The 17,913-nt window shown below is 44.3% G+C and overlaps 1 protein-coding gene and 1 non-coding gene across 2 annotated transcripts; both read left to right on the plus strand.

Annotated features, from left to right (window-relative positions):
* Positions 1-5,543: 5,543 nt before the first annotated feature.
* Positions 5,544-16,113, plus strand: EIF4G2 (eukaryotic translation initiation factor 4 gamma 2). Its single transcript, XM_059473943.1, has 22 exons — positions 5,544-5,671; positions 6,197-6,307; positions 6,439-6,504; positions 6,932-7,057; positions 7,399-7,501; positions 8,187-8,318; positions 8,412-8,478; positions 8,562-8,713; positions 9,131-9,241; positions 9,763-9,846; positions 9,932-10,030; positions 10,214-10,355; positions 10,445-10,605; positions 11,026-11,139; positions 11,925-12,050; positions 12,284-12,388; positions 12,473-12,688; positions 12,979-13,237; positions 13,452-13,656; positions 14,098-14,309; positions 14,419-14,540; positions 14,839-16,113. Exons 1-22 carry the CDS (start codon positions 5,544-5,546, stop codon positions 14,902-14,904), a joined length of 2,907 nt encoding a protein of 968 aa, XP_059329926.1. The 3' UTR covers positions 14,905-16,113.
* Positions 11,181-11,349, plus strand: LOC132075233 (small nucleolar RNA SNORD97). Its single transcript, XR_009418746.1, has one exon. It is a non-coding gene; the product is annotated as a small nucleolar RNA SNORD97 (small nucleolar RNA).
* Positions 16,114-17,913: the final 1,800 nt, after the last annotated feature.

Below are 17,913 nucleotides of genomic sequence, written 5' to 3' on the forward strand. Positions count from 1 at the left end.
ATTTCACTGAACTGAACCTGATGAGATGACAGTCACTGCTGGGTTTATTTTTTGGTTGGTTTGTTGTCCTAAACCATTCTGGGAATACATATGCAATCTTCCTCTTTGCAAGTTATGATGATTATGCATTAGTACAATTATATTGGCTAAAAATATTCCCTGTTCTAAATAGGCCCATGAAAGCAAAGCAAGCTGTGCTGCTATGGGCACTGCCTCGCTTCCCTCACGTTTGTGTGTTTCCTGCACAAACATTCCCTGGTGAAATCTCACTGTCTCTGACCCCTGACTATTCCAGGCAGTTTTCACTGGCTAACTCTCAAGTCACACCCCAAATATCTTTCCAGATTTTGGAGGGAGAAGCACCGTAAGAGTCCTGTGCAATTGTAACTGCCAGACATATTGTTACACTTGAGAAATCCAGCAAGTCTTCTGAGTCTTAAATTGGGAATCAGGAGGTGGATTTTTAAATACATATTTTAGTATGTCTGGTTCTGAGCAGCAAGAATCCAGCTGGTGAGTTAAGGTATTTGATGCAGAATTTCAGAAGAAAACAGAATGAAAGCAAAATTTATTAGATGGAGGACTCAGTGAAATCTACTGCAAAGGATTTTCCAAAGGAAGGGACCTCCCTGGTGGTTTAAAGTGCACCACTGTCTAGAAGGGTTGGAATGTTCTTGCCTCAGTGAATACTGTTAAATCAGTGCCACTCAAAGTCACCTCTACAGATATACAGAAGTTTAATACCAATATTCTGCAAATTAAAATCCTGCACAGAAAAACCACAAAGCCTTCTGCACTGCTCTGACACCATCCATGCTATATTGTACAATTTAGGCACATATCCAATGTATTATTAGTGCATTTCTCCAAGAGACAATGCAACCAATTCCTATAAAAGTGAATCTGCACAGTATGAATGGGTTTGTTGTTAAGAACATTCTGCTTCAGTAGAAGCGCCAATAAAAATGTTTAAATGAAAAATATAGGTGTATTTTTCAGTTTGGGGTTTGGGCTTTGCTTTTTTTTTTCTTCTTTCCCCAGGCCTTTTTTCCTACAGTACAGCTCTCCTTGAGACAGGCTTCTATCACAGGAAAAACTAAATGAGTACATTTCACATTTGGTTAAATGTGTGTGCCAGCTACTTCATTCAGCAGGTGGGTCACGATGGCTTTGGAGAAAAATAAGGCTCCCCTGAAAAAGAACAGGCTGAAAAAATGTTGGGAAAATTAGAAGGTGCAGGAGGTGATTATTATGTTGGAGAAATTAACATGAAATAAACTAGGGTGCAAACTGTCAGTGCCATTACTTCCTCTGCAGTAATTCTCTCCACGGGTGCTTTGGCTCACATTATCTGCATGTCCACACTGCATTAATGGGGCACTCTGAACAAAGCCGGCCCCACGGCCAGCAGGGGATGAGATGCAGGATGCTCTGGAGTGCTGCAGTGCCACACTGCCCCAGCCACCCTGTCACCAGCACCGTCTGGAAGCCCCACCCAGCAGGGCCCAGCTTTGGAATCACTGCAAGGCAACCTATTACACTGGGTGGGTCCTGGTGATTCCAGCTCAGCAACAGCAAAGGAAAGCTCCCAGTCCTGAAAGCTCCTTTCTTTCCCACATTTTGTGGGCTCTTCTCATAGGAGCCTGCCTGGCTTCTGAGCTCTCCCATTTGTGCAACAAGGGGCAGCTCTCTTCCTCTCAGCCAGATGCTGCATCTGTGCCACACAGCCTGCAACGCAGAGGGTTCCTCAGGACACTTGACAGACATCTCTTCTCAAAATAACCAGTGGCAGTGCACTCAGGCTGGAATTATGCATCGATTCTGCAAGCTCAGACTCGCAGGAACAAATCCAGAACTACCACTATGCCAATTGGAAACCACCTGATTTGAATTAAAGCATCACTGGTGTCCAGTGCAAGTGGAGGAGAGAAAGGGGGGGAAATACAATGGGGAGGTAGAATTTGGACATATTATAAAGGGTGGATAGGTGGATGCAAGGTGGTACTGCAACTGCTAGCCATAAAATTCCTTTTTGGTTTTTTTGGTTGTTTTGTTTGTTTGGTTGGTTTTTCATTGTTTTGTTTGTTTGTTTGTTTCTTCTTCTTCTTCAGGGGACAGGGGTTGTGGGGTTTTTGTTGGTAAAGTCAAGAGGACAGACTGAACAAAAGATTCCTTAGGTAAATTTTTTACCAAACAAACAATTGGCCTGCTACATTCTCAGACATGAATAATGGTGCCTTCCATGCCAAGAAGCAAAGGAATTTAAGGAGAGGGTGAGATGTAGAAAATAGAAGGCATTTCACAATTTTTTTGTCCTCTCATTATGGTTCACTGCACTCATCTATTGTACTTGTGCAGCAGGTCTCTGAGGCTGACAAAGTGTGGCACATGTGAAGGGATGTTATGAGCAGCCAAGCACAGAAACTTCTTTGGTTCCCACCTGCTGAAGCCAGTGTGAGCTATGGATCACCATGTATCCTGCTGAATCCTTCAGCATTCAATCCTAAAAAAACAACCACAGCTTTAATAAAACATTGCTATTCTCCTACTGACCAAATGTTGGGGGATTTTCTGTTGTTATGGTAATAAGTATTTTAAAGCATGCTTTAAAATAAACAATGAAATGTGACACTTTGTCACTATGTACTTACTATGTTTTGCAGGTTTCCCAATCTGTCCTCTGCCCTTCCCCCCCAAATATATATAAATTCTTAATTTTCATTTACAGTTTAACAGTGTTGAAATGCTTATGCTGGAAACTGAATGAGAATATTCTGCCAGCCCACCCAAAACAAAATCCTTGCTTTCTCTTCTAAGATTTGCAAGTAATTTTTGATTACTTTTCACTCTGAAAATGTTCAATAACCTTCATTGGTTCTAACATTGGTGTAAATCTTGTTGACTTTGCTGTTTCCTCTGTGCCCATTGTTGCCTCCTTTCAAGCTGGATTCCATGGATTTCAATGGCATTCTGCACAGTTCTGTTCTTGCAGATTTACTCGTCAAGTCCAAGCTCTTGCAGTAGTGTGCATGTGGGAAAGTGTCATTATACAAAAATTCTGGTATGGTAAGTATCTGTCACAGTTGTGTCACCTTTATTCAACACAAATGAGCTCAAAAGTTACTTTCAGGTAGTTTGTTTGAGATTTCCCATAACACAATCCAGCGAGTAAATTGTGCTGAATGCTTACAGCTATGATATGGGGCAACCTACCTTGAAGAAGCTTCATCCCAGATAAGATGTAACGTAAGAACTCCCACATGACAGCCCCCTTTAAGCCTTACATATGTTGAAAGCATTAGGAATGAGATTGGCTTTGGAAAGAAGCTGGAAGTTCTGCAGGATCATGTGTTTGGACTTGCCATCTGCACGGTCCAGGAGTTACTACACGGATCACTTTCCCCCAGTCATCTGAACCGTGAGTCACACAAACCGAAAGCGGAAGGCGGCTGTGTGAACAAAGCAGATGTGGGTGTTTGTGGGGCTTCTCCTCACCTCTCCAGAGCCTTTCTCTTTTGCCCTGCCCCATCCAGGGCAAGTACACTTAGACCTTTGGGAAGCCAGGGTGGCAGCTACCTTAGCCAGCACCTGGGATGGAGGCCGGGCTGTTAAAGGATGAAACCCCTCACGGCTGAGTCTATGGAAGGCTCCATGACTCAAACTTCCACCTCCAGCTGGAAGCCTAGCCATCTTTGTTTTGTTTAACTGAGCAGGAACGCTCCACTAGCTGAGTACTTACCACGACAAACACAAATGTCTCCCCCGAGCCCTGGTTGTCTGAGGGGTGCCTGCAGCCCCGGACTGGCCGGATCACGGCCAAAAGCACATGCAGGGAAATAGTTTCCAAACCCCAACAGCAAACCTGAAACTGGATCCGTACAGACAGGCTCCTGAAGCTCAGATAGCAAACCTCCTGCTCCGGGTCTGATTGCAAGCCCAGCGCTACCGTGGGCTATCGGCTCATTTTTTTACCTCAGCCAAACCCGAAACGTGGGCTGGCGGAGGGGGCTTAAATAAATTTATTAAATAAAATTTTTAAAACCCCAAACACACAAAACTCTTACAAACATCTATATTAGCATATATAGACTAAGGTACCCTTCTGTGAACGCGCCTACAGCTCGCACGGCAAGCCCCTAGCACTGGAGCTCTGTGAGGGCTGCAGCTCGGCAGCAAACGGCGCGGGGACGCGGTGGCCAAGCGGCCGCCATGCAGCGGCTGCGCCACTTGCGCAGGCCCAGATACCCCGAGCGGCAGCGCCAGCAGTCCCTGGCGTAGCAGCGTTCGTGAATACCGGTGCTGCACTGCGGCGGCGGCACGGCGCAACCAAACCTCCTCCCTCCGCCGCCCACCCCAGCCCTGGTACCGCCCCCTTCCTCGGCTGTGATTGGCAGGACGGGTGGAGCGGTCGGCGGCGATTGGCGGGTGCTGGCGGGAGGTGGGGTAGGTTGCGTGAAGGGTGATAAAGTTAGTGGGGCTGCCGGGGAGCGCCCGAGACGCGGCGGCAGCGGTCGGCGCTCTATGGAGGTGGCAGGGGGAAGCGTCGGGTTGGTGCTGCTGCTGCTGTGGTGACTCGGAGACTCACCCTGTCCCGCGCGCTCCCCCCTTCCCCTCCCCAGCCCCGGTCCCCGGCTCCCTTCCCCTCCCCCCCCTTCTCTTGCCTTTTCCCCTGCCCTTGGTAGCCGCCGGGACCCGGGGAAGCTGACAAGGCCTTAGGGAAGGTGAGAAATGCGGGAGTGGCGGGATAAGCGTGGATCTGGGGCCGGGAGTGAGCGGGTGCTGCTGCAGCTGCAGCCTAAAATGGCGGCTGCCTAGAGCGGCCGCCATTTTCTTGTCAGTTGCTTGTCTGTTTCTCCCGCACAAAATGGCGGCCCGGGCCGGCGGTCGCTTTCGCTGCCGGCTTTGCGAGCCCTGCCGCCGCTGAGTAAAGGCAGGGAGGAGCTCGGCAGCCCCCGCCGGGCGCGGAGGGGAGGCTGAGCGGCAGCGTCTCAGGTTAGAGCGGGGAGGCGGGACTGGGCAGTGCCTGTCCGTACGGGCCGTGCCTTTAGTGGCCTCGGTTCGGCTGCGGGATGGTGGTCTGGCCGCGGTCTGCGGGCGCCCGCACTGCTCCCCCAGATTTCCCTTGGAGGGAGAAGCCGCGGCAGACATGGTGGTCTGAGGATCCGCATTGCTGGTGGGGAGGTGGTGAGAGAGTTTTCTATTTTTTTTTTTTAACTGTTGTTCATTGGCTTTTCTTGGCGCGAGTGGAGAGTGGGCTGCCGAAGCGCGGCGTCAGCGCCTCGCCCGTGTTTCCTGTTTGGGGGCTCGGGCGCCGCGGTGCGGGGCGATACCGCCTGCTTCCCCCTCGTGTCTCCCGGGGCGGCCGCTCCGGTGCGGGGGAGCGGGTCCCGCCCGGCGCCCTGGTGGAGAACAAAGAGCCGGGCGGGCGCGGGCAGCGGGCGGCGCCCGCCGGGCGGGACGGGGGGGCGGCGGCGCCGCGCGGCGCCTGCGGGGGGCGCCCTCCGCGGCCGAGCCTTTTGTTCGCCGCCGCTGCCGCCGTCGCCATGTTGTGGCCGCTCCGCGTGCCCGCGCCGGGCGGACTCCGGGCGCATCCGGGACACTCCCAGGCTTCCCTCCCCGGGGCGTTTCTGTGCCCGTGCTCCCCGTTCCGCTACGTGAGCCATGCTCTGAGGCTCTTTATGCAAGCTGAAAGTCGAGGTGGTGGATGGACGATGCCTTTTTTTCGTTATTTGGTGTCTTAGTACGCCATTTGGACGCGGAATACACGCCTTTTACCGCATTAAGCGTGCGTTTTCTTGTCTGATGCTTTTCAGGATTTGGCTGCGTTTTTGTGCCATTATAAATCACAGTTTCTGAATCACGTCAATAAAGGACTCACTGTGCTGTTTAAAAGAAAAAAATACTTGCGTTCTTTCCTGCGGGTACTCTTGCCTTTTGGATAAACTTGAGGGTTTTGCTCAGTCCATGGTTCCCTTGTCTCTTTGCCCTCACCCCCGCTGGGAAATATGGCTATAATGATGAAGTCGGCCTTTCTGTGACTGTCCCATAGTATTGCATGAATGAAAGGTTTCATAATTTTTGTAAAGTTCACTGTTGGAGGGTTCTCATTGTCGGGCAAACGTTTGTACTTTTTAAATTTAGATGTTATGGCTGATGGTAAACAAGTGTAATATGAATGCTTGGTTTGTCTTTCTAGGTTTTGTTTTTCCCTACCCCGTCAATTTAATTTTATTCTTTTGAAGATTCTTCGTTGTCAAGCCGCCAAAGTGGAGAGTGCGATTGCAGAAGGGGGTGCTTCTCGTTTCAGGTACCCTTTGTTTGTTTGATGAGTAGTTAGCAATGGAAAGTCTCCTTGGAGGGCATCTTAAATTAGTGTAATGTTTATACCAAAACGGGGATGTTTGGACTTACCCAGGATTCCGTGGTTGTTTTTAACAGTGCTTCTTCAGGCGGAGGAGGTGGTAGGGGTGCACCTCAGCACTATCCCAAGACTGCCAGCAACAGGTATGTCATCTTGCTCTTAGATTTGCATGACTTCAAAGTCAGAGCATGCTTGATAATGAACACAGAACTAAAAATGGGCTAGTTTTTAAGTTGTACCAGAAATACGTACTGAGTTAAAGAGCTTTAAATGGTCTCCAGTCTGTGCCCTTTAAAGTGTACCTCATGGTTGATAGGCAGTGCATGGGCATGGGGTTGTTATGTATTTACCTTAAGAAGTGTGGAGAGTATTTTTGGGTGCCGGGCATTGTTATTGTTGTTGAGTACTTTTCTATGCAGGAGATGTTGCAGTGTTGGTAGGAGTAATTGTGTGCTCTTAACAAAGCAAGTAATGGAATTGGTTTGAGTAAGGCATCGCTGAAAGGTAAAAGGGCAGTTCTTTAAATCACTTGTTTCTGTTTTAACAACTGTATTCTTCAAAATTTTGCAGCGAGTTCCTGGGGAAAACCCCAGGGCAAAACGCTCAGAAATGGATTCCTTCACGAAGCACTAGACGAGATGACGACTCCGCAAACGACAAAGAACGACATGATGCAATCTTCAGGAAAGTAAGAGGGTAAGTGCCTCACGAAATCACTTCTTTCCTTACTGTTTTCATGAGCAATGTGTACCTAAGAAATGGGCTGGAGGAAAGGAAGATGTGGGCCTTGAGTTTGGGGGAGGTGTGTCCTTTAGCAAGGAACCAGCCTGGTAATCTAGCAGCAGAAAACACCTAAAGTAATTATTGTAAGCAGATTAGTGTTTTCAGTGGCACTTCACTGAATGTGAAGATCTCAAAAAACCCAAGTGAATGGAAAATTGCACTTTAAAAAAAAAATAAGTTGAGTCTAAAGTGACTTTTGTAGCATGCTTAGAGTATCTGTATATTCTGATTTTGGATTTCTTTTTCCTCTTTAGCATACTAAATAAGCTTACTCCTGAAAAGTTTGACAAGCTATGCCTTGAGCTCCTCAATGTGGGTGTAGAATCTAAGCTCATCCTAAAAGGGGTCATACTGCTGGTAAGCTGGTTGCATTTTTTTTTTAACTGCAGTTTTCTTGCATGCTGAAAAGCAGGGGGTTGGTTGGTTTTGATGGGATACAGAAGTAGCATGAAAAATGCTTTTGTGTATTTGGATTATCAAACACCATGTCCCACCCCTGCTTTCTGTGTAAAAAAGGATCTACTGGGGAGGAAGTAGTTTTAATGGTTTGAGTTTCTCATTTAGAAGTCTCTCCAATTACTAAATGTGATTGGGCTTCTATGATTATTTTTTTAAATAAACGGAGGTGTGAGTTAGCCATCTTATTTGCTTGGCCTCCCCTTTTTCCTCTTTCCTGAGGAGCAAGCCACTTGGTTTTGGAAAGGCAACCACTGGTGACCTCTGGGGACACTGATGTAACTAATAACGTCGCTTTCTTTAAATGAGATCAGGTTGGTGACACTAACGTAGGTGTTGGCATAATAAACTTGAGTTTTGGTGGCCAAGGATTACAGAGCCTTTTCAGTAGCAAGCAATGGCTTTTGTCCTTTGCTTCAGCATTGAGACTGGTGTTGGACTACAATGCTTCTGTGCTTGATTGGCAGGAAACAGGATGTTCTAGATGAGAGTGGTAATAAACCATTCTAGGTCTTGTAACTCAGTCTCCTAATAACATTTGCATTCTCCTGCTGCTTGCTGCCTCACTCACCCTGGCTCTCTGTAGATCGTAGACAAAGCCCTTGAAGAGCCCAAGTATAGCTCGCTGTACGCTCAACTATGTCTGCGACTGGCAGAAGATGCACCCAACTTTGATGGCCCATCAGCAGAGAGTCATCCAGGACAGAAGCAAAGCACAGTGAGTGCATCTCTCAATCTGCAGTGGTAAATTTTGTGTGCATTTGTGACTGCCCTGATTAGCTTAATTGTTTTCTTTGTTCTCTCTTTGTAGACATTCAGACGCCTCCTAATATCTAAACTTCAAGATGAATTTGAAAACCGAACCAGAAATGTTGATAGTAAGTTTTAAATCCACTTTTATGCAGAATCTTTTATTCATCTTTTCCCACAGTCATGTAAAATGGGCTTCTTTGTTTTCCAGTCTATGATAAGCATGATGGTCCCCTCCTCCCTGAGGAGGAGGAACAGAGAGCCATTGCCAAGATCAAGATGCTGGGGAACATCAAATTCATTGGAGAACTTGGCAAGCTTGATCTTATTCATGAATCTATCCTTCATAAGTGCATCAAAACAGTGAGTATTCAGATTGGGAGGAAGCTAGGAGCAAAGCAGAACTTAAAAACAAAAAAATATGCAAATATTGATGCTACTTTGAGAATCTTGGAGCAGGAGCAATAAAATGGCACAAAAATGTTTCCTGACGATTGCTCATCCCCTACTGTTATCTTTTGGTGTGATTAAGAAGTAAAATCAGCTTTGTTCAATGCCATAGGAATTGTCTCAAAAGCAAAATGAATGCACAGGTGTGCCCGTAGGTGATCTAAACTACACACACTTACGAATTGGCAGATCTTAGTTTTAATTTTTAAGTCCGTTTCCCTTCAGAACAAAACAATGGTTTTGTACATGTCAGTACTTAAAGTATGTTGCTTATTATAAATTGTCATTTATAAAATTTTTAAATCTTAAATTTCCCCTTTAATTTTTCAGCTTTTGGAAAAGAAGAAGAGAGTTCAACTCAAAGATATGGGGGAGGATTTGGAGTGCCTCTGTCAGATAATGAGGACAGTGGGACCTAGATTAGATCATGCGAAAGCCAAGGTATGTGCCTATCTAGTGCAGTCATTACCCTAATTAAATTATGCAGCTAAGACTTGATTGCCTGAACCTTCTGTATTCAGTATTCATAAGTACAAAACAGAGGTTTGATTTTTTTAGGGAAAAGAGTGCCCACTATGGCTTCTATACTAATTCTCTTGATAGAAGAGCAGTTTTAAACATTTCACCAGGATGTAGTTAGGGTCATCAGGAAGTCATCTAAGTGAGAGTGTTGTTTTTGTACACACTGCTTGAGAAGATGTGCTGAGGAACTATTCTTAGCACAGCTAGACGATTGGAGATGTGAGAGTTTGGAATGTAAGCTTAAAATGAACAGAATTTTGGCTGTGTTGCTTATCTCTGATTCAGATGTCTTGATGCGTTAGATCTTTAGACTCTGTCATCAAGGAGCTAGAGATTGCAGAAAAGGGCAGCTTGTTCCATTATTTTATGTTGAATGTCATGAGTGAAAACACTCAAGGCACTGACAGGATAATTCTCACTTGCAACTTTTGTTCTCCCAGTCCTTAATGGATCAGTACTTTGCCCGTATGCGCTCCTTGATGTCAAGTAAGGAATTGCCAGCAAGGATTCGTTTCCTGCTGCAGGTATGATGATTAAATGGCTCCCTGCTGCTTTTTTTTCTTGCAAAATGGTCTTGAATCCTTTCCTAATAGCCTGTTCTGTTCCAAGGATACTGTGGAGTTGAGAGAACACAACTGGGTTCCTCGCAAAGCTTTTCTTGACAATGGACCAAAGACTATCAATCAAATCCGTCAAGATGCAGTAAAAGTGAGTGTTGTGTGTAAGGTCCAGAGCCTGCCTTGGTGCTGTGCACTTGGGAGTAGTTGTCACACAGTTTCACAGTTGGCTTAAGGGTTAAAACCAGATGGACTTCTGTAGCTGGGGCTAAAAGCTTTGCTTTCTTGGGGCTGCTACTTGAAACTGACCAAAATTGTAATTTCTGTTTTAAAGGATCTGGGAGTTTTTATTCCTGCTCCTATGTCTCAAGGGATGCGAAGCGACTTCTTTCTGGAGGGACCCTTCATGCCACCCAGGATGAAACTTGACAGGGACCCACTCGGAGGGCTTGCTGATATGTTTGGACAAATGCCAGGTACCTTAACAGCACAGAGTGATGGGGTGGCTGTGGCTCTGCTGTGCTGAATAAGAACTAAAACTGTCATTTGTCTCCTCCTGATCCAGGTAGCGGAATTGGTACTGGTCCAGGGGTTATTCAGGATAGATTCTCACCCACCATGGGACGCCATCGTTCAAACCAACTCTTCAATGGCCATGGGGGTCACCTCATGCCTTCTGCTCAATCCCAGTTTGGAGACCTAGGCAAATCTTTTCTGAAAAGTCAGGTAAGGAAGCTGTTTGCATGCTGACTTCAGCTTGTTTAGAAGTACTTCCTGAGATGCGTATGTTATGGATTAAAGTCTGCTTATGTTAAAAGACCTATTCAGATTTGATTCTGATAATTGCTGCTCAGCTGATACAAAAATTCTAAACCACTTTTTAAATAGTACAAAAGAAGTACACTTTTTTTTTTAACTGCAAGAAAAGGTGCATGTGGCTTTGGTGGGTCAGAACGGTGTGTTTTATTTAAAAGATGACCCTGTTTTTAGGGATAGATGCTACTCTCCCACCACCCCTGCTCCTTCTTTCTCCCTTCCTGGCAAATAGAATCTTTGTTCCTCTGGTCCCTCTGGTACTACTTACCAAATGATGTACGCCACTCCATCATCTGCACTTCTTTCTCTATATCTCCCTTTCTGAAATAGGGGCAAAGCCAACTCTACCATACCCAGAATCAGGGACTCTTATCCCAGCAACAAGGACAGTCGAAGGATATGCCACCTCGGTTTTCTAAGAAAGGACAGCTTAATGCAGATGAGGTACATGACATGCCTACATTATTTACAGCCTATTCTAAATATTGCCCAATGATTATAGCAAGACGCGTTATTATGAGGACTAATGCTGGAACTCTTTCTCCTCCTCCTCATTCTCCTCCTTCTTTGTCCCTTCCTCTTTCACCTTTTACCCCCCCTCACTTTCCTTAGGGTATCCAGCGTCCTATGAGCAAGACTGAGATATGAGGGCAATTTTTTGGGGTGTCCTTTCCTTCCCACACACTTCCAAGAACACTACTCTGACATCAGTTCCCATGCATCCTATTGATAACAAAACATTTAATTAAAACTTCAGAAAATCCTGAACTTTAGAAACCCTGAAGTGCTGGACCAGGTTAATTTTTTTTTAATTTTTTTTTTATTTTCTTTTGTTTAGAACTGGCTAATAGGCAAAATTTCAAATGCAGAGTAAACTGCTTTGTGATTTTGAGTGTTAACCAGACTTGTATCCCGATTTCTGAGCAATTTGGTAGAGTTTTGTTTTGGCTGTAAAATACATCAGCAAGCATGCTGATTATCTTCTTGGGTCTCTAACATACTGCATCTAAAAGGAGCATTTCCAGATTTTTATAGTAGTTGAACTAAATGCCAGTAACTTGCTTTTGGGGGAGTTTCAGAACACACGTGGCTTAATCTGTATTTGAGTATTAATATTGTAGAAACGGAGTCATGCTTCAGTGAGATCAATTGGAGCGAGTCCATGGCTGTGTATGGTTGGTCGGAATACTTGAAACAGTTTGAGTTTTTCTTTGACTTACTGTTTACAGATTAGCCTGAGACCTGCTCAGTCTTTCCTGATGAATAAAAACCAAGTGCCAAAGCTTCAGCCCCAGATAACTATGATTCCTCCCAGTGCTCAACCACCACGCACTCAGACACCACCTTTGGGACAGGTAAATACAAAAAATTCCTTCATCTTTTTGACTATACTTTCCTGTTTGTGCTTGGAAAACTTAAATTTCATATGTGGGGAGACAGAAGTCTTTGATTGCACAGAGCAGGACTTGGGAAAACAATGTATGAAACCAAACCAATTTGAGTTCCATCTGCTTTTTATGTTTTGTAAAACATTCTATAAACAAAGGTAGATGTGCTACAAAGAAACAAATTCTGGTCTCTTTTTCAGCCGCCTCAACTTGGTCTTAAAACAAATCCACCACTTATACAAGAGAAGCCTGCAAAGACCACCAAGAAACCACCTCCTTCTAAGGAAGAGCTACTTAAACAAACTGTAAGTTAGGGTGCAGTAGTGCATCTTAGAGCTTTGGATGTGATCTTCAAAAACAATGTGTAACTGTGCTTCTTTCCTCTCCAGGAGGCTGTTGTGACTGAGTATCTGAACAATGGAAATGCTAATGATGCTGTCAACACTGTGAGAGAAATGAGAGCTCCGAAACACTTCATTCCTGAGATGCTGAGCAAAGTAATCCTTCAATCCCTAGATAGATCAGATGAGGACAAAGAGAAAGCAAGTACTTTGATCAGCTTGCTCAAGCAGGAGGGAATAGCCACCAGTGACAACTTCATGCAGGTATTGTGGTCTGATAATCTTGCAGTTCTTGTTTCTTGGCTCTTCATGGTGTTTAGCTGCTGCAAAGGTGGTGTGCAAATACTGTATTTTTAACTCCTGCTAGTCTGAGGAGATAAAAATAGTACATGAACCTGTGAGTGGCACAAGAAGCAATAAAAGGAAGACATGCAGTAATTAGGCAGCTGGAACCTGGGATCCTCTTTGCAAGTGATTACAGAAAACATACGTATTATGTTGCACAGGAACAGAATTATGTAGGAATTTAATCTTGTGTGTTTACTGTTTCTTAGGCATTCCTGAATGTATTGGACCAGTGCCCCAAACTGGAGGTGGACATCCCATTGGTGAAATCCTACTTAGCACAGTTTGCAGCCCGTGCCATTATTTCAGACCTGGTGAGCATTTCCGAACTGGCTCAACCACTGGAAAGTGGCACCCACTTCCCTCTCTTCCTGCTCTGTCTTCAGCAGTTAGCTAAGTTACAAGACCGTGAATGGCTAACAGAACTGTTCCAACAAAGCAAAGTGAATATGCAGAAAATGTTACCAGGTAAGATTTGCCACAGAGCTCTTCTGTTACCTGATCTAGAGTAAGTGAGATGTTGTTCTAGTTTATGCCAGAGTAAAATAATGTGCAGGGTTCTCTTGGTGGAATGAGCTGTCATTATTGTTAGGAATGATGTTTTTTAAGGGGTGGCTGGAGCATGAACCTTCACTTAGAGATCGAGAGACGTGCTTGACACTTGTCTTTGTTTCCTTGTCAGAAATTGACCAGAACAAGGACCGCATGCTGGAGATCTTGGAAGGGAAGGGGCTTAGCTTCTTGTTCCCGCTTCTGAAACTGGAGAAGGAACTGCTAAAGCAAATAAAATCAGATCCATCCCCTCAAGCCATCTATAAGTGGATTAAAGATAACATTTCACCCAAGCTTCATGTAGATAAGGGATTTGTGAATATATTGATGACCAGGTGGGATGCTGTTTTGATGTATTTTTACGTATTTGTTCGGTTAAGCTACCAGTAAGGCACTAATTCTGTAAAGGCTCAAATGTAGCTCTGCAGAAGTCTGAGATGCAGTACATGGGGAGACAGAGTGTTCTGAGCAAACCTTCTCTAGTAAAATCCCATTGTATTTGAGAAGAAGACAAGTCTCCAGGCTTGCGTCAGTATGTGAAGTGGTTTCTTGGGCAGGAAGTCTAGATCCATGTGTTTTTCTAAAATGCAGAGCTGTAACAAAAGCAGAACAAGGATTTTTCTGGTGTGCTCTCAACCATAGTACAAGTCCCTATGCTTGCTCCTGACTACAGGTGGAAGCAGGATAGTTGCAGTGATAGCTATCTGAACTTTTTATATGTCAAGTGCTTTGATGTCTTAGTTTATACAACTTAGTTTGGCTTTTCTTCTGTCCAGTTTCTTGCAGTATATTTCTAGTGAAGTAAACCCACCCAGTGACGAATCGGATTCTTCATCTGCTCCATCTAAAGAGCAGCTCGAGCAGGAAAAACAGCTGCTTCTTTCCTTCAAGCCGGTGATGCAGAAGTTCCTCCATGACCATGTTGATCTGCAAGTGAGTGCTTTATATGCACTCCAGGTGCACTGCTACAACAACAATTTTCCAAAAGGTAAGTACATTGAGGTTTCACTTCAGTTGACTTGTCCCTATATTTCTTAAAATTCAGCAAGTGGTTGAGAAGGTTATAAAGCTAACCAAGTTTAAATTGACTTTCATAGGCATGTTACTGCGCTTCTTTGTTCATTTCTATGACATGGAGATCATTGAAGAAGAAGCCTTCTTGGCATGGAAAGAAGACATTACTCAAGAGTTTCCAGGGAAAGGCAAAGCTTTATTCCAGGTAAATCTCCTAACATTAGAATATAGACTTGTTTTTCTGTTGATTTCTGCTGTACTGGAGTGTTTGAGAAGACTGCTGAAGTGTGTAAGACTTGTAAATATCTAGAATCTTCATGGAATATTCCACTAGGAGCACGATGACCTGAATCTCTCCTATTGACTGGAGGCCTATGTGTAGTGCAAATGTGGATGAAAGTTCTTTTCAAATTCAATGGGGGGAGGAGAAGATGAGTGTGTTGTGGAAAAACCTAATGGGGAAACAATTCCTGCTCCCTTAAACTAATTTTGTGTAACTGCAGGTAAACCAGTGGTTAACCTGGCTGGAAACTGCTGAAGAAGAAGAATCTGAAGAAGAAGCTGACTAAAGAACCAGCCAAAGCCTTAAATTGTGCAAACATACTGTTGCTATGATGTAACTGCATTTGACCTAACCACTGCGAAAATTCATTCCGCTGTAATGTTTCACAATATTTAAAGCAGAAGTATGTCAGTAGGATATTCTCTGCAAAAGGTTTTTGTAGTATGTCTTAATAGTCTACAATAAAAATATTTTAGAGTATCTTCAATGTTTAGATAACAGTGTATTAGCAGCATGCAATAATTACATCATAAGTTCTCGAGCAAAAGCAGTCTGTTGCAAGGGTCTTCTTTGCTGCCAGTTATCATAGGCTGTTTTTAAGTTAGAAACTGAATAGCAACACTGAATACTGTAGAAATGCACTTTGCTCAGTGTAATACTTGAGTTGTTGCAATATTTGATTATCCATTTGGTTGTTACAGAGAATCCTTAACTGTAATCGATGGTTGTTGCCGTAATAGTATATTTGCCTGTATTTCTACCTCTAGTAATGGGCTTTATGTGCTAGGTTTTAATATCCTTGAGCCTGGGCAAGTGCACAAGTCTTTTATAAAAGGAACAGTTTACTTGCACAAAAACTGATCGGCTGAAGAGATGGTTTAATGCCCTTTGGAAGAGGTTTTTGTGGGTGTGAAACATGACATGGTGAGAAATTTGAATTGGTCCCTCTTACAGTACTGAAATTAAGTCTATTAATTTATCAAGACATGTTCATGCCCTGATTTTATATACTTGTATCTATCAATAAACATTGTGATACTTGACTTGTTTCTGAATGTCTCCCAGTAGAAAAGCTTTGGCTGATGACTTGTTCACTTAAGAAATGAAACATCAGTGGGAGTTGCCTTAGGTTGCAACCATCCTGAAATTTTTACACTCCTTGCCTGGATATGCAGATGAATTCTAAATAAGGTCACAGACAAGACACTACAGCTGTGACAGGAGGAGAATGATGGAGTTGTGCTGAAGAAATGGTAGGGGTTTGCCTTGTGGTCCAATGTATGCTTTATCAGTGAGTATGTGCTTTTGACTTGGTTAATGGTTTGAGCTTCCCCCAGGCCACATGCATGTTTCTGAATCAAGTGGCATTGTGTTAGCCGCCTGTTTCTCAAATCAAATTGGCAAAAAAAATGCCTACAAAAGAGTTGAATGATGTTGCATTGTACAGGCTTGAAATGTCATCTATTAAATACTCAAAACACCTTACTTCCTAGAACCTTGTCCCTAGTGAGTTTTTTTGTCCTCATTGATACTCAAGACTTACATTCTTGAAAGGTGATATAGTTGTAGTGGCTCCTGGACTGGAGCTTTTTTGCCAGGGGTGTGAGTGCTGTAGCCTGTGAACTGTTACACAGCACAGGAAGTGAAGTGGAGCCCAAGAAAAGGACTAGAGCTGATAACTAGGCTTGCTTTGGGGAGAGTTGGAGTTGGCAGTGGAGCAACTTGTAATGCTGCAGCTGGGAAGGTCATGGTTTGCTTTGAAGGGCTCCCTAACTCCAGTCACAGCTCTGCCCTCCTGAGTGTTCTGAGCCATGGTCCATCAGGGAGTTCTGCTGCTGCCCTGGGAGCTCCTATGCAGTGTGGAGCCCAGGAGCTCCAGGGACTGTGCTCTCCAAGCCAGATGACAAAGGGTATTGAGTTTGAATGGCTGGCAGAATTCATGGCCCCATCCCTGCATTTCAGAAATGGGGTGTATGAAGGGAGAGCAGGGGCTACTGGTGTGGGTGGGGTCCAGTTTGGAGAAAGGAACGCTTCAAATGCAGTTCAGTGCCTCGAGGCTGAGGGCTGGCTGTGTGATGGAGCTGCAACTCCTGGGTGGCAGTGGTGAGCACTGACACCCTGGGCTTCCCAGAACACTTAGTGATATGTTGTTCTCTGAAACTCATGACTTTCCTATCTATGGAGTGATACAGTCACTGCTAGAACTAGAGGGGTGCAGGCTCAGCTGTGTGTGTGCTATAGACACTAAGGTTCTGCAGTTCAATACTCACTTAACAGGATGGACAAATGCAAGTACAGTTAGAGGGTTCATTTAATCCTAACTATTTCAAAATTCTGTTCTAGAATTGCTTTTTAAAGTGTAACAAGTGCTCTGAAGTGAAAGTTACCATTGTTTCACTGAGTGTTGTGTTTTTCCAAGTTTGTCAGTTTTTCCTTGAACTTTGCTGTTACTGCTGGTTGGTTTAGTGGTGTATGGTGCTATAATACTTCCTGTGTACATGGTCATCTCTATGTGAAGCATGTGATGCACTTTGCTCCTGTGCACTGCAGAGGGAAGATGGGGAGGAACCACAAGGCAGGAAAGAGTGGTTTCCAACTCAAGTTATATCCGAGGTGAGAAGGTAGAAGGATGTGCAAGTTAAAACGGGAATAGATCCAGAATCTGCAGCTAAGCTTTTCTGCCACATTTTGGAGAAGGCTGAGCTGGCAGCTCTGGGCTCCTTGCCATAGTAACTAAGCCTTGTATTCTTGCCCAGTCTGTCCTTACTACAGCCTTATGTACCTGTGCATGGAGGCTTTGCTGCTTGGCTTGTTTCTAACTGACCACTGAGTTAGGAACTCTAATAGAGAAAACTATAGAAAGAACAACTATAAATTCAGAATAGAACATAAACAGTAGAAAATGCCACTAAAAGGTGGAATTACCGTCACATGACCTGGAGAATCCTCATGCAGTGTGAACAGCTCTGGGTTCTTCAGACTGGTGAAAAAATGGTGATGTGCACACTGCAGTAAGCAAAGTGGTCTCTCCATAGATGAGGAGAGGTGGTAGCATCTTCACAATCTTTTCTGCTGCTGAACTTTTTAAGTGCTCAAGTGCAAAACTTGTGGCTAATCTGGAACAGGGATGGCTGTTGGTTGGTCTCACTTCTGTGTTCCTGTTAACTATGAGTGGCATTGTACTTAAAATGTAAACAGAGTGCTTAATTCTACATAGTAAAGTCACAGTCAAAATTAAACCACTGTAACTGATTCATTATAATGGCTTCTATTAATATTATTTTTGTTAAGGGTT

This window comes from Ammospiza nelsoni, chromosome 6 (genome assembly GCF_027579445.1).
Source record: "Ammospiza nelsoni isolate bAmmNel1 chromosome 6, bAmmNel1.pri, whole genome shotgun sequence".
NCBI lineage: Eukaryota > Metazoa > Chordata > Aves > Passeriformes > Passerellidae > Ammospiza > Ammospiza nelsoni.